Here is a 15,278-nt window from a genome sequence, read left to right as displayed (position 1 = left end):
CTCTTCCACAGTGCTAGAAATAACTTTTCATTCTCTTGTTTAGGACATGCCAGATAGGATCTGCAAGAACCTTAAATTCTCACCATGCTACCCAAAATGAGGGAACTGTTGGGAGAGACTCAAATATGTAACTTGGATACAATTTCTTGAGTACACAGAAAGTTTAAATTTCTTTAAGAAGTTGCTGAGGGAAAAGCAGGCAGGGAAGGCAAACATTGAAAACTGATCTGAAAGACAAAAGGCACAACTATGCTGGCATACTGTAGTTTTCCTTGGCAAATCTGCTTGAGACACACAGCTCTGACCCTATTATGATGCAATGTCCAATAAAAAATACTAAATGCTGCTTAGTATCTTGTCTTCACAATATTTTCCTTCTTCTGTATCAATGGCAAGAATTTCAGTACAAGAATACTATTAAACTGACACTGATTTCTAAAAGCTATCAAACTGGCCTTTGCAAGTTGTACAAGGACTCAGAATACCCCTAACCAGAGTACACATCACATTCTTAATCATTCCTGAGATGTCCTCCATATCAAAATAATTACAGAGTCCTATATATAAAAATTTCCAATGGTCGTCCTAAGAATTTGGCTCTTGAGTTCTTCAAGTAAAGATTATTACCCCTGACATATAGGTCTACCTGCACCAACAAACTGGAAAGCTTTTTTGATTTATCTACTTTACTCTGGCACTAATGAAAGAAACATCAAAGGACAATCATACCCAGTAAAATAGGTGAGAAAAGAATAAATGAGCAAGCAAGATCCCAAGGCCAATTTTCATCAAGAAATTATTAGTTCAGTTGAAAGAAATGAAACCTAATCAAAGGGGAGAAAAATACAAAAAATTAACAGGAATCATCGTAAGTATCATTTGAAGTGGCGAAGATGAAGTTAAACTTACGTTATCGGCTGTAGAAATATGCAAAATAGTCCTAAACAATCTAAACTCAATTAGCAGGAGCTATTCACAGCATCTTAGAGTTCACTGTGGACTAACTTACCCCCCTCAGCCTACACTAAGCTCTATGATGCCGTGACTGTGGCGTTAAGCTAGATCACCTAAAGCCAGCTCAGGTACCTCTGTAATACACTGCCAACTCTGGTTAAACATTACAGCCATACCTATTGAATTGATATTATACAAGCTCTTCACAACACGGCTCCTCATGGGTTCACCAAATGATTCCCGTATTTCCTGTGGTGGGGTACATTCAGATACCAGATGGCATGTCCTGTATAGTTTTTTATAATAATGAATTAATGTATTCTTGTGTGTGTATTTAACAGAGCCCCAAGATTAAGTTCTCCACAACTATTTAAACTGTCAACCTGCATTCAGATCAAGTAATACAACAGATCTAAAAGCTCACTTGAAAAAACATCTACGAAGGAATAGTTCATGTTAAATACAGCTGTCTTACAAAAACTCTATGAAGAACACTACATTCAGTACGTATATGCCAGCACTTGCATATTGCAGGAATTTAGAGGTCTTACTCATATGAATAATTCTTTACAATTCATTAAAAATACAAGTAAGGTTGCTAAAGTTAGTTCCCATTTAAGCCTTCCCAACATAATGGCACGAAGTGTACTAAAATATTTAAGAATATACATTTATAGGTTTGATTTCTTTCTAAAATACTTACTAAAATATTTCTTTATGCTTCTAAACAATAAAATGTTTAACAAATAAACTTATAATAAGTCAGACTTTTCTTAAAATAAATTCTTAGTGTTTAACGGGAATTAGGGACCACAACTCTTCCAGCTCTTCTAACCATAAATACCTGATAAAGCAGTTTTGTTTTTTTTTTTTTAGTATTTTCTGAGGATATAAACATTAATAAATTCAAACCACATCAAGCTGACATTCTTAGTTTTGCTATGCTTCACTGAAACATATGAATGCAGAAAAAATACACAATCTAAAATTAAAGGGGCAAATAGAATGCTTACTTTCTCTAAATGCTTTACAGTAGCCAAGGAATGACAACAAAAAGAACAGGGCACACAGTAGGTCTGCTCTGCCAACAATCCCGGCAACCTTCAGGAAAACAAAAAAAGAAAAAAAGTTTCAGATTACTAGATTTTATTCTTAAAAAACCTGAGGTAAAGGTACGCAAACATATACAAAGTGAAATGTATAAAAGAATATCACTATATTTTTTTTTTTTTAACCTGGTTTACTAGATTGGTGATAGCCAGTTTTCTAAGCCACATTCTAATTTTGATTGGGTATTGCTTAGTATCAACTAGGTAAATGATATGGCTTTAATTTAAAGTTTAAATTGAAAGCTGCAGTTTTAATAAATGAAGAAGCACCTCACTGAATAAAATGTAGACTCTGCCTGATTCCATCTGTTTTTTTGGATCAGATTGCCTCTCAGGAGAACTCTTAGCAAACATCCTGAATCCCAACAAAACTGGCAGCTCTGCTGAAATGCAAATCAAGACTGTCCACTTTCAGAAGACAAACCACCCTTCAAATTTCAGTCTGAACACTCAGAATGGACAAATAGCTTCCAGCCTGCAGAATCAGGGGAAAAAAAAAATTCCCCTCTAGCAGTTTTCTGTGTTGTATAAATTGATTGCATTACAGCTACCTCCAAATGCATCTTGCAACAGAAGCCATACTAATGCAAAAGAAAATGAGAAATGCATTCTGGGACCTCTGTACTCCAGATCTGTGTCAACCTATTTAAATCAAGACCATTCTCAGAGCCATCCAACAAGCTTTGGTTCAAGCCCTTCAACTGTATTTACAGTAACTTGCTGAGGCACAGCATGACATATTTTTGGATCTACATTCCTCAATTTCACAAGCATCAGGACACACCATGAATTTTTTGTGGAAATCATGACACAGGGGGTTGGCAGGAGACTGTAGAGGCCCTGATATTGGGACCTCACTAGAACATACACCCAGAGCAAGATAATGGATGTTTCCGTGACTTTTCAGTCTAGTTCTACTTCCCGGAGTGCTGGGTTCCATGTTTCCAGAAGAAGATGTACACAGAAGCCTTTCTGAAGCAGGGCAGAACAGCTACAGGTATTTGTCTAATCCACTTTTTGAGGGGATGTTTCAGGGACAAAAGCAGAAACTTTGGTTCTTGTATAGTATACCAGTTGTCCCATTTTGTGAGTGCAACAGAAAGAGGAAAGTAAAAAGATAAATTGTATCTTCATGTTATTTAAAGGCACCTGCTAATCCTCTCTCAGGAAAAGGGCATTTTTTGAGTCAGCCGGACATGATGGAACAACTACTTCTAAACAAGATCAGAGAGAGAGAGAGAAGTGTAGGACTGAATCCACTGAAGAGACTCTCTCCCACTTTACCCTCAGCTTCACTTCAGCACTGTAAAAGGAAAAACCATCGGATTCCTAAACTCAGTTCAGAAAGACTTCTTGATTTATCCAAAGCCATGCATCTAACTACCCTGTTTCTTCTATCTTGTAGAGGAATTACGGGAATTAGCTCAATAGCTGTGGAGTGCTTTGAAAGGTGAAAATAATGAAGTGTCATTCTTTTTCAGGAGCTTCTCTCAGCTAATGAGATAAAGTAAAAGTGAATTGACACAATTTTGAAAATAAATGCCAACTTGTTACAACAAAGAGATTAAGGGGCTAATAACACACATGGCCTCAGAGGACTCCAACAATACAATGTTATCTCAAATGCATGATGAGGCCTATAGTCTCTGGTAATAAGGTAAACAAAAAAAAATGCAGTTTTAAATTAGTATCAGGTATATTCTTATGTCTGTGTTTCATTTAGTATTTCATCACTCGGGTGTTACAAAGAATAAGCATTTTTTAGGAGAGAACTACACCACAAGTGTGTTTACTTGTACGTAGAAAAATGATAATGACAGATGTTTTTCTTACATAGGTACTGAAAGCATTAAACTTTTCAAGATCTGTTTTACATGACAGTTTGTTTTGTGCTCTGTATACCCAAATCCAAAGCAGCAAACAGATTCTTCACAATTTCATGTCAAAATACGTCATCGCACTTCAAAACCAGGATGTCACAATACTTAAAACTCACAGCTTTAAAATCATGAGGAATGCTTTTTGAGGAGATGCTGCCTGACACACACTCATGCTAGCACCATAGCAGTATCATGACTGCTTCAGTGCAGCAAGACTTATTACTCACTGCGTAAATGATTAGAGGCCTTTGTTCACTCCTGGATTTTAGAAGAGACATGGTATGTGAGCATGCAACTTTTTACCTTTTCTTCCAATGTTTGCCCAAAGCATACGCAAGTCTTCAAACCTTGCATATGCAAGCAGACCGCACCACTTGTAATTCATCTGACATGACCAAGGTCTTATTAACATTTGCCTGATGATTTAAATATATTTTTAGAGTCAAATGGAATGAAAAATAAAATCATGGATATTGATAAAGGAGTCAATAGTAGGCTTATTACAAAGTTAAGATGCAAGTGATATTTCTCTTTACATGTCAGAACATCAAAAGCACTGAAGTCTTGTTTTACTTTGACATGTAGAACTGGTTTCGGAGAACAAATACAAGAGGCCCTTGTGGCACTAGCACAACATGCTTTCACAAAGAAGTTATTCTGCAGGTGAGAAAACACAGGACAATGATTGGCAGGATGTTTTAGCCACACTGCCAAAAAAGGTGCCAAATTACTAATATGTAGCTTTGGACCATCTCTAGGTTTCCAATACATGCAAGGTCCCCAGTCAGCTGAGAGGCATAGCTTTCTGTAACCTCTTCCAGATCAATCATGTGCAGAGTAAATGGAAAAAGCCAAAACCATGGCTTATTGTGGAAAAAATTAAAAATCAGTGCCACATATATGGAATAAGGTGCACTAAGGATTCAGTGTTCATTACTAGCACAAAGATCAATATTAAAGTTAGTACTTTTTCGGTAGCTCAGTACTTTCAAACTCTAAAAAAGCCATGATTTCTGCACTGTGATTATTTTAGATTTCATTCATTCATTCCTACAAGATCAAGCAATCAGAGACCACATCCAGCAAGCCCACTGGCAGAAGGCCATAGGATTTTCTTAGCTATGAGTGCAAAAGAGCTTTTTAAGAAAACCACCTCCTCTTCACTAGAATTTCCACACAAGGACTTTGATCTTTGGTCAGGTGTTTTAATTGGTTGCTGTGCATGTGCCATGTTTCTATTCTGCATCTTTACAGCTTCAACTTCTAGCCACTGTTATGCTTTTTCCTGCACTATAAAAGGGCCCACTGCTATCAAATGTGTGTTCCCCATGTACATAATTACAGACTGTGAAAAAAAATCCTTTAATCTTCTCCTTCATGTTAGAAATATAAACCCATGGAGTTCGGTCTCTCATGACATGGGATGATTTCCAGGCCTTTAATCATTTTCATGGCTCTTCTGAGCCCTCTCCATTTTTCCCAGTGTCCTTGCAACATGGATTCAGAACTGGATGCAGTATTCCAACAGTCACACACAGAGTTCACATAATGCCCCTACTTCAATTTTCTATCTCCTTGGGTTTTTTTTAAACAAAGCAAATGGTAATGAAAAGTGGTTATGTGTTTGCATTCAGTTTATCTTCCATTCTCCTTGGCTGCTCATGAGCTAATGTTTCTAGTAATGAATTCTTAATCCAGTAATTAGGGAAACTCTGTAGTTCAGGGCTATCCTTCTTTAGTTATTGTACTTAAATGATTTAATTTATCTTCCTTAATGAGGTCCAGCCCTGTGGAATTACAGGCTTTTGGACATACTAACCATAATATTTGATTGTTCTCATAAGACATGTGCCAAGAGAAGTGTTAAGAATATATAAAAGCAATGTGTAGAGTAGAAGGCTATGTCAGAATTAATTAGTCAAAATGATCAAGAACTTCTAAGATATAAATCACTGGAGCTAATTATTCAGTACTTACACATTCAGTGTGCACTGGATGTACAGCAAACAGCAAAGCAGCTAGAAGAGATGTCTTTGGAGCCAGATTTAGCCTTCTTCCTTTGTTACTGAATTGCAGTCCACCCAATAATATCGAGAACACATCAACCATCAACACTGAGATAGTACAATGCAGTACTATATTGACGACATGGAAACCAACTGGGTAGAAGCCTCCAGCAAACAGGTAATTAATCCTATATAGAAACAAAAACATTAAGGCTAGGAATTACATCAATGGTTAGAGATATGCTAACAGAAAACCTAAACAACCCCATAGCAAGATCATATTAGACACGCACAAAAAATAGCTGAAAAATACCAGCAAACCCCAGCACGCATGGTATTACCACTTAGCCACCACAGTCAGCTAGAAACGACGTCCTGATCTTTAGTCAAAGGTATTCATATGGGATACTATATTCAGCGTAATATCTATCCTCTCCAAAGATATAGACAATATATATGTCTATATATGTATAGACATAATGTAATATATATGTATAAACAAATGATATTATGTTAATCATACTATGGTTACTTAGAACTGGCTTTTGGTAAGGAACCAAATGTTGCAACACAGGAGTGTCCTGTGGATAAGCAACCCAGACTACTGAGGGGATACCCTTGACACTTATGAGAAGCTGTATCCAAAAACAACCTGATGAAATTATTTTAATTAAATCCACACAGTGAGGAAACTAATACACACTGAGACTATGATTTCCACTGACATTTTAGCTGAAAAACGTCCTAGCATTTGGACTGATGATGGGAAACCATCTGGGTACAATCAGTATCAATCCAGAAAGCAGTCAGTTAGCACATCTTAGTAACTCATTTGTGAAACTGTTTAAAAGAGAGGTTTCATGCAAGTATTAGAACCAGAAGGAAGTGTTAAGTGAAAATTCAGTCTAAAACCCTATTCAAGATAGGAGCTCTATGGTAAAATGGAGAGGGAGAAGAAAAGGGAGAAACATCTTGTTAATATCCATATACTTTTATCAGTTGGCGAGATATACAGAAACTTAGTGTCAATAGGGCATTTTATATAGTTCATTTGTGAGTCTGCATCTGGCCTAAGTAAAATCTATTAAAACCTCCTAACCTATTATAAATGTGATACACATAAAAGTTGGAGCTTGGGGAAATTAAGAAAACAACGTTCTTACTTGCAAAAATAGCATTTTATGGACCATCTCCACATGCTCATCTATATTTTCAGATATAGTAATGACTGTATCCCAGTTTGCTCTTTAAACTAACCAGGATGTTACTAGAGATGGAATATACCACAGAGACCTTGAAAAGAAAGGAAAGCATGTGCTGTGTAATGCACTGAAAGCTTTAATAGGTTTAAGACTCTGCCACATTCTATTCAGTTGTGTATTTTCCTTGATGAAAATGTGAAGCAAGCCCAACAGACAGCGAAACCCACAGTGCTAGGTACTTAAAACACTGACACTGCACTCAAGAGTCAAAGCTTTTGCTTGAATATGAGGACTAAGAGTGGGAGTACTTCTTCCGCTATCACTTAGTCCCTAACTTAGGCCGGACACAACTACAGCACCAGTGCCAGGTCCCCATCCACAACATTGAGTTGCATGGGGAAAATAAAGAAGCTTAAGACTGGGTGGTCAAAGATTCTCTGCATTACTGTGCCAAACTTCTACATGGTCTACTGCTTGCTCAAATCTTTGTTCAAAAAAACATGAGCTACACATCTACAGAAGCAATCCTCATAAACCTTTAGTTATTTGAGAAAACCAGCAATTTATATATATATACAGGCAGATATCTCTCTCACTAGGATTCTCAGACACCAGCACTCACTTGAAGTTAGAATATCAGGGGGGAAGAGGTGGGAAGACTATTCAGTGATCTAGCAGCAAAAGGCCATAGCAAATTGATGCTATTTATAAAAAAAATCATTTGACAGGTCACCAGGAAAGCAGGGAACAGAAACTATAATAGCAGTATAAGTGGCAGCATGGCTAAGTGAAGGGAATGTACACCTCCTAGTTCTTTGATGATGTGACCTACATACTGAACCATATTGCCCCTAGTACCAAGGTATATAAGAGCATAAGATGCAATCTCTGACAGGTACATTGTAATACAGAATGTCAAAATAATGCATACTTTGGGGAAAAAAACAATTTGAAAATTAAAACTCAATTTGAGATTAAGGTAGTGAACAGGAAAATCATATTCAGAAAAGGTATCCAACTACCCTCCAGATACTTTGCCTCTCTCCTTTTCTGTTGCCTCCTCCCTATGATCAGTTGAGTCAATATATATTAAAAAAATTCAGACCTTGAGCAAAAAGACAACTCTCACCTGAAAGTTAGGACAGTTAGTGGTCGATATGACTTATGACTGGTATTGCTGCTGAGTTTGCTACCCCAAAAGTCATGATGCCACAGGTCACCAAGTGGGGTTTCTGCCCTGAGGTCCTGAAAGGAAACATCGTAAATTATCAGATTCTTAACATTTCTGTTTTGTTTAAAGCAGCTAAAACACAAGCAAATTCTAACTAATACAAGCTCATGCTAACATGGACATAGCAGGTGTTTTGTTGGCTCACTACTGACATTTACAACGTACCCAAATTTGCAACAAAGGTCATGAATGCCTGTCATCATAAAAGTCAAGATGCTTGGATTCTATAAGGAGGCATAACTATAGGAAATTTAGTAGGGCTATGTGTATTCACATAAGCTGATAACCTGGTCAATAGCTGAGATATGAAACACATAAAAAAACCCTTTACCTTATGCTTTTGTAAAAAGCCTTTGATTTTAGCTCTATGTATCTTGGAAAAGAGGCCAACTACGATCTCCTGCAAGTATCTATTTTTCTACCAATGTCAGTAGCACAACAACTAATGAAAGCATGAAAGCAAGGAGACTAAAGATAGAAAACAACAATTAGCTCTTTTTGAAACCTTACTTAGCACAGAACACTAATCAAACAGCTTTTTTTTTTTTTAATTCTTGATACATGAAACCAAGAATCAAAATCTCTATATACCACTCTAAAAGATTAATAGTAGAAGACAGAGAAGTAATGAAATATATTAATTTGGGATGGGGTATGGGAATATTAAAAAAAAAAACTAGAAAGGAAAAGTCTACTTTTTCCTTTTATCTGAAAGCCATGCTGATAATATAAAAATCCAAATAACCTAGACTATTGAACGGAAAACATACACTTTGGGGACAAAAAAATAAGGACCTTGGTAGCATCTGCCCCAGTTTGTTGTGAGTACAAGCTGGGAAGCTCAAACGAACATAGTAATCTTCTACTTGCCCCTCTTCTCCTGCTTCCCTGGGGCAATTAAATACCAATTTATGCTCTACAAAATGTGCAGATTAACTACATTTAGGACAGAACCTAAGAACTAAATGAATAGCTTTTGTATAAGTGCTCGTATTGTACCTGCAATCAACCACGACACTCTACCCCCACCTTCTCCCCTGAAATTGTTCAGGAGACCAGCAAACCAAAGTAGATTAACAAGCCAATACAAACACAAGCAAGCAGACAAATCAGGTTGCTAAACCCATGAAAGGTCTTACAAAGCCCCATGTCCTATGTCTTATTCCTCCTACATCTCCATCTACCTACAAGATTCCCATATTACAATACACTTGGTTCACTAACTCCAGTTCCTCTCACTTGCTTCTACATTACCTTGAGCACCTCCTGTGGTCTCCAGTACCTTCCATCTCACCCTTAGCTAGAATTTTTGGCCTGCCAACAAGGCAAGAGAGAACATATACCACTGCTTGTTCCAAGGTATAGCCAAATGCCTGCGCCACGCTGACTGGCTGCTGCTAAACTGAACTTAAAATAACTCAATTTTTCTTGCTTCTTTCTTAACACGTTCTGACTTTAATCCTTCCAAAAATCCAGGAAGAGATTTATTTCTATCACTTATCACATTTGGCCAGTATTAGACAACCTGTTTAAAAAAAATTAGGAAGGGGAAGTAGGCTAAAAATCCTATCACATTGTCAAATGAAGTGAAGCATTCTCTAATAGGTTACTAATCAATATGCAGAAAAAAAGGCTAACACTGTAGTCATAAAAAGTCCTACACTGCAGCTGTCAATTAAAGCACTCTCAGTGAAAATCTTAAGAAATCAAGACTCACAGGGGATCCCATTTGGGCTTAAGAATTATCAAGGTGCAAAATTTCTTCACTCTCTCACAGGTGTTTCTACTGTCAAGCAATAGCTACAAGTTTGTTTCTTCTCCCAGGCCTTCAATTTTGGCCTTAGGCACCTAAATTCCTGTTCTGTTTTTCACTGGTATGCACAAACCCTAACAGTCATAATTTGACTCTCAGAGCAGGAGTGCACTCAACCAGCAGCCCACTAAATCAATATAGCCTGCTTTTCCAGGGGCAAGTTGGGACTGGGTTGTACACCAACATCACTGAAGTCTTTGCAGGGGACAGCTGTTAGTGGGCATCGTGTGCCTCAGACTGTTTTTCCAACCAACAGCACTGTTCCTTATGTACATTTGCCAAAGAAAGGGACTATGAAAGAGAGACTTTTTTCTTAGCATTAAAATTTTATAAGTATGTCTTCTATGTCACAGATGGTCTTCAATAACTTGAGACGGGAAATATATTTGAGATGGGCAAGGCTAGATTTCCCTTTCTGCTACAATCAGTTGTCTTTTGTCTTCCACAGGAAGAATACAGGAAAAGCTGAATAGATGGAATTACTTAGTGATTAGACTACACTTCCATATGACCTAAAAATCTTCAGTCATGTATATTGCTCTTGTATCCAAGTTCTGTGAGAAAATGTTGCTTACATTAATTTCCCCACTCAGTGGACTTACCCTAAAATAGGAATGGTTTGCTTTGAAACACAGCTGTCTAAAAGTTACATATGATTTTCTCTTTAAGAACTGAAAGTAGATATCAAAGAATCTCTAAATATTTGATTAGCAACAGCTTACAGACAGCAGAGTTCAATACTTGAAGAAAGGTCAGGTTTGCTCTATAAAGGCTTATGGAAATGACACGTTGTATCTGAAGCTCCTCCTAATTCAACTGTTTGTCTTACCAAGCTAGTAAATAAAGACAAAAGTTACTGTTGTGTACCAGTTAAAATGCTGCTTAAAATGACACGAAAGCATCTGGAAAACAGCCTTGAACCCAATAAAATCTAATAAAAGAATGTTCCACGATACAGTAAGCATGGGGTCAAATAACAGAGTGCCTTTCCCTAAAAAAAAAACCAAAGAAAGATTGGGGTTGTGGTGGAGGCTAGTAAATTAAGAAAAAGGTCACTGTCTTGGTACCCAAGAAATTACTGGTATAGTAATGCTCAGTAAATCCACAAAATTACTTCATCTGTGGTCTCTCCTATTGAATAGGAATAAAATATGCTATGCTTTGCTTAATAAACTGTGCCTTTGCTAGATGCCCTCCTTCCCCATTAAACTGATAACCTCATTGTCTCTGCATTTATCTTGTGGATTTTGTATTCCCATATACTCACACAACTCCTGTGTTAAAATGATACTGTCACAAAAATCTCATTTGATTTCTAGGGAATAATAGAGGATTTTGATGTGAAAAATAGAATAAGCCTCACAGTTTTTCAAACATGCAGACTAGGTATGAATTAATCTATATAAGCAGTTGGTGGAATTTCTCAGCATTGCCAACAGCTATAATCCTGCTGCAGGTTGTTGTGTTGCACAGATAAATTGAAACATTTTGAAAGCAAAGACTGAAAGGAATGGAGAAAGATTACAAGTGTGAAAATTGCACATGAACAAAACAACCTGCCTTGTTTCAACATCAGGCTTTTGCTCATTCTTTCAGGAAATTAAAGTATTATAATTGTGCCCCAAATAAAACTTTGCAGAATGAAACAGTGCTAGAAGCTGTGTAACTTAAAATATAATGTTTCTTAAAAAAAAAATAAAAATCACTGTAGGTTCTTCATTTGTCTATAGTATTCTCTTAGAAGCTTTGAGATTTATTTCCAGTCTGGCAGATATATTTTCCTTCCATACATTTACAACTCAAGGTATGATGACTTACACAAGCATAATACAAATTTGTCTAAGGAAACAGTAATTCTGTGGAATTCTAAAAGGCACATTGTGAAAAGTTGCCTCTAAATCTTGTGCAAGGCAAAAAAACCCATGAATTGTGTTCTTCTAGCAGCATGAATCTCCAGATTATCTACCTTGTAACCCCATGGCTTCAGGAAAACAGAAGCAACAGATGAGGGCGATTTCTTTTTACCCTTTAACAAGTAAATTTTAAGATTTAACAAATCTTTTTACATTTAACAAGTACCTTCCAGAACAGCATAAGAACTGTAACACCAAGAGCCACCCATGAGCACAGGCTCACTAGCTGCTACATGTGATTCTATTAAGTGTCTCAGCAATTGATGACACTCAACTCCTCAAAGTCAAAAGAATCTCAGCTAGAGGTTTGTTTGAGTCACATGTTAATTTCTAAGCATTTCAAGGATTCTTCATTGCATGTATGCTCAGTTTTAAAATAGAGCACAAGAATACTCTGCCTCTATTTAAAAAAAAAAAAGTTGTCACAGGAACTTTAAGTGGGGAAGGAGCATAGGAGAAGGAAGCTCTCCTTGATCATCATCCTTCCTGTAACATTTTTATGGTATAAGCTGCATCCGGAGAACCCCTGCACCCTACAGTCGCTTAGTGATACATTATATATCTTGCAACCAGAGCAAGTTTATTCATTGAGCTTATTCATCTGTCACCTTGAGAAGATAATGAAAAAATCTCCTATTAACATCAACGGGTATTAGAAAAGTCTACTGCATACTCTCATTGACTTAGAAATGAGCATAAAATTAGATCTATAGGCAGTCTTGATGTACAGGTACCCTGTGAATAATCATTACTGATCATCACATTGAAATTTGCTGCAACCCTAGATAATGCTTTCTTAGATGACAAGCAGAAAAAGTTCATTTGGTATGGCAAAAAGAGCTCCCTTCCCCTTGACCAGATATCAACACTTGTTAAGTAGAGCATCTCACTTGCAAAAGAATGAAAGGGGACAGATTCTGAGAAAAAAAAAAAAAAGCTGTTTAATTTGTTCTCTCTTTTGTTTATGCGTTAGAACCCAAGTCATGTTATTCAAATAGCTTTAAGAATAAGATTTTGTTAAGCATACTTATGCTTCTAGCTTTTCAGTAGAGCACTGCTGCACAGCTTGTTTGTCAACCTTAAATAAAGGTTACTTTAAAAAAAACCAATAAAACAAAACAGAAAAATGAAATTCAAAAAAAGGAATATCAGAAGGAAGCTCTTTACTAGGATGAATATTTTGGGCCTACTTTGATAACTGTTGTCATTATTTCTTTTCCTATGACCATTTATGTCAAAGGGCATGGGACGGAAAGAAGAGACAAACCTTATTATTGATGATGGCTTCAGAATCATCAAAGACAAAATCTCCATCATAGCTGTTAGCAAAACAGAGGAAGGAAATTAATGCCACAAGCATTTTAGCCCAGTATGACGGAAGGAGGAACCATGATATGTCATGGTCCAGATTAGGTTCTGCTTGTGCCATTCTGTGAAATGCTTGTTCCAAGTTGGGAGCTTCAGCATTATGTTGGTTGCAAATCTGAAAGAAATACATACAAATGCACAGTTAGAGTTGCATTTCACTAAAAAAGAATTTAAAAGTGGAGAGTTGGGTCGGGAGAGGAGAATGAAGTTTCATACAACCTAACATTTTTTTCTTTCTGTGTGTTTCATAATTACTGGAACATATCTAAACATAGTTTTCTACTTCAACTGTGGAAGGCACAGTTTCTCATGGTCAGAGCACAGAAATAAAGCCAAGAAATTCTTAGATTCTAAGTTAAAGCTTATGTCTAATACTGGCCACAGATAAATTCTAAAACCTTGAGTAAATCACGGTTTTTCTTACTAGTCTTTTCAAGTATAACAAACGGGCATCACGGGGACTATGGAGCATTTATAAAGTTCTTAAGAGAATGATAACCACTATCATTTCCTTCTGAGTGTGAAAACCAAACATCACCAATGGCAAAAAGTGCTCAACTCTCTTCTATTAATCGAATTAAAGGACCTGATCTTACACGTAGTCTATACAGAGAATTCATGCAAACATCACAAGTAGGCATATATAGATAGCAGTTAATGGACCAGGCCCTAAATCTCAACAATTCAATGAGACAACAAGACGCATACAATTAAGATCAAAGTAGCATTCACTACATCACCCGGCACGCCACAAGTACAGTATAGGCTAAATTCCACTGCTGTATTCACAGGCTTATGAGGTTGTTGAGGTAGATGAAAAAGACCACGCAATCCAACAGCACTGAGTGATACACCAGTGTGGAGGTACTAAGGCTGAAGGTTTAACCACGAGCCACCTTTACATGGAAGGGTTTCTTCTGATGCTCCAAAGCCAGCCCTCCACCTGGACAGCTATTCTGCCTCTGCTCCTCTGACAGTATTGCGAGTGGTCTCATTATCAAGTGCTGCTATAAATGGCAGGGGGACTAGGCTACAAATAGAAAACTACAGTAAAAGCAGGGCATGATACAAAGTTTTAATTTGTAAGCCCCAAGAATGATAGGCATATTGAGTAGCCCTGCTTCACCCTTCTCATTTACTAGCTTTTTAAATCAACTGTTGCACCCCTGAAAACATTGCATTTAATGTCTTTATACAATCTAGGAAAAAGCTCCAGTCCTTTAGCTTCTTGAACAGACTAGACCATTAGAGCTGCTAAGGCAATTGCTTTGTAGCTTTCTGTTTGCGACACTAAATTCCAGTCTCCACGTATTCCCAATCTCTGTACATGCACATGCACACAGACAGGCAGTACTCCCTGTCACACCAGTGCCTCTTCTCGCTTTGGGGACTATATAGCACTGCTCCCAAATGCAGACAAAGTCTGAACACGGAGCTCTGCAACCTGAGAGAGACTGGAGCTCCTTAAGCCACCCCAGCCACTTTCAGAACAAAACCTTTTCTCAAAGTAATTCACCCTTGTGCTCTTAGTTTGACGAAAACAAAGACTAAAAGGAAGGCTGTTAATCAGAACGAAGTGTACCGCATTGCTCGCAACCGCACGGATACAGCATCAATGCCCACTACCCACTTCAAATATTTAAAATTCATTTTGCCCCGCAAGTTTCTCCCACTATGCCTGTTCTATTTATCTGACGTACATCTGCTGCCACTCCTCCCCCTCGGTCCAGAAAAGGAGCCCAGACCGTGGGGGGTCCCTTACCAGGGCGAGGCGTTAACCGCCCAGGTGGTCTGAACACCCA

At 37.5% G+C, this 15,278-nt stretch overlaps 1 protein-coding gene across 1 annotated transcript in view; it reads right to left on the bottom strand.

The window, feature by feature from the left end:
- TMTC4 (transmembrane and tetratricopeptide repeat containing 4) overlaps positions 1–13,592 on the bottom strand; it is a 52,500-nt gene extending 38,908 nt beyond the window's left edge. The window contains exons 1-4 of the mRNA XM_010282278.1: positions 13,376–13,592; positions 8,281–8,396; positions 5,921–6,137; positions 1,968–2,055 (exon numbers count right to left, since the gene is read on the bottom strand). Of these exons, the coding sequence (XP_010280580.1) occupies positions 1,968–2,055; positions 5,921–6,137; positions 8,281–8,396; positions 13,376–13,537 (583 nt within the window). The 5' untranslated portion in view covers positions 13,538–13,592. The remainder of the gene's footprint in view (positions 1–1,967; positions 2,056–5,920; positions 6,138–8,280; positions 8,397–13,375) is intronic.
- Between the last annotated feature and the right edge of the window lie 1,686 nt (positions 13,593–15,278).

This window comes from Phaethon lepturus, unplaced genomic scaffold (genome assembly GCF_000687285.1).
Source record: "Phaethon lepturus isolate BGI_N335 unplaced genomic scaffold, ASM68728v1 scaffold6222, whole genome shotgun sequence".
NCBI lineage: Eukaryota > Metazoa > Chordata > Aves > Phaethontiformes > Phaethontidae > Phaethon > Phaethon lepturus.
The sequence above is the reverse complement of the archived record's forward strand: the minus strand, read 5'-3'. Positions and strand labels throughout refer to the sequence as shown.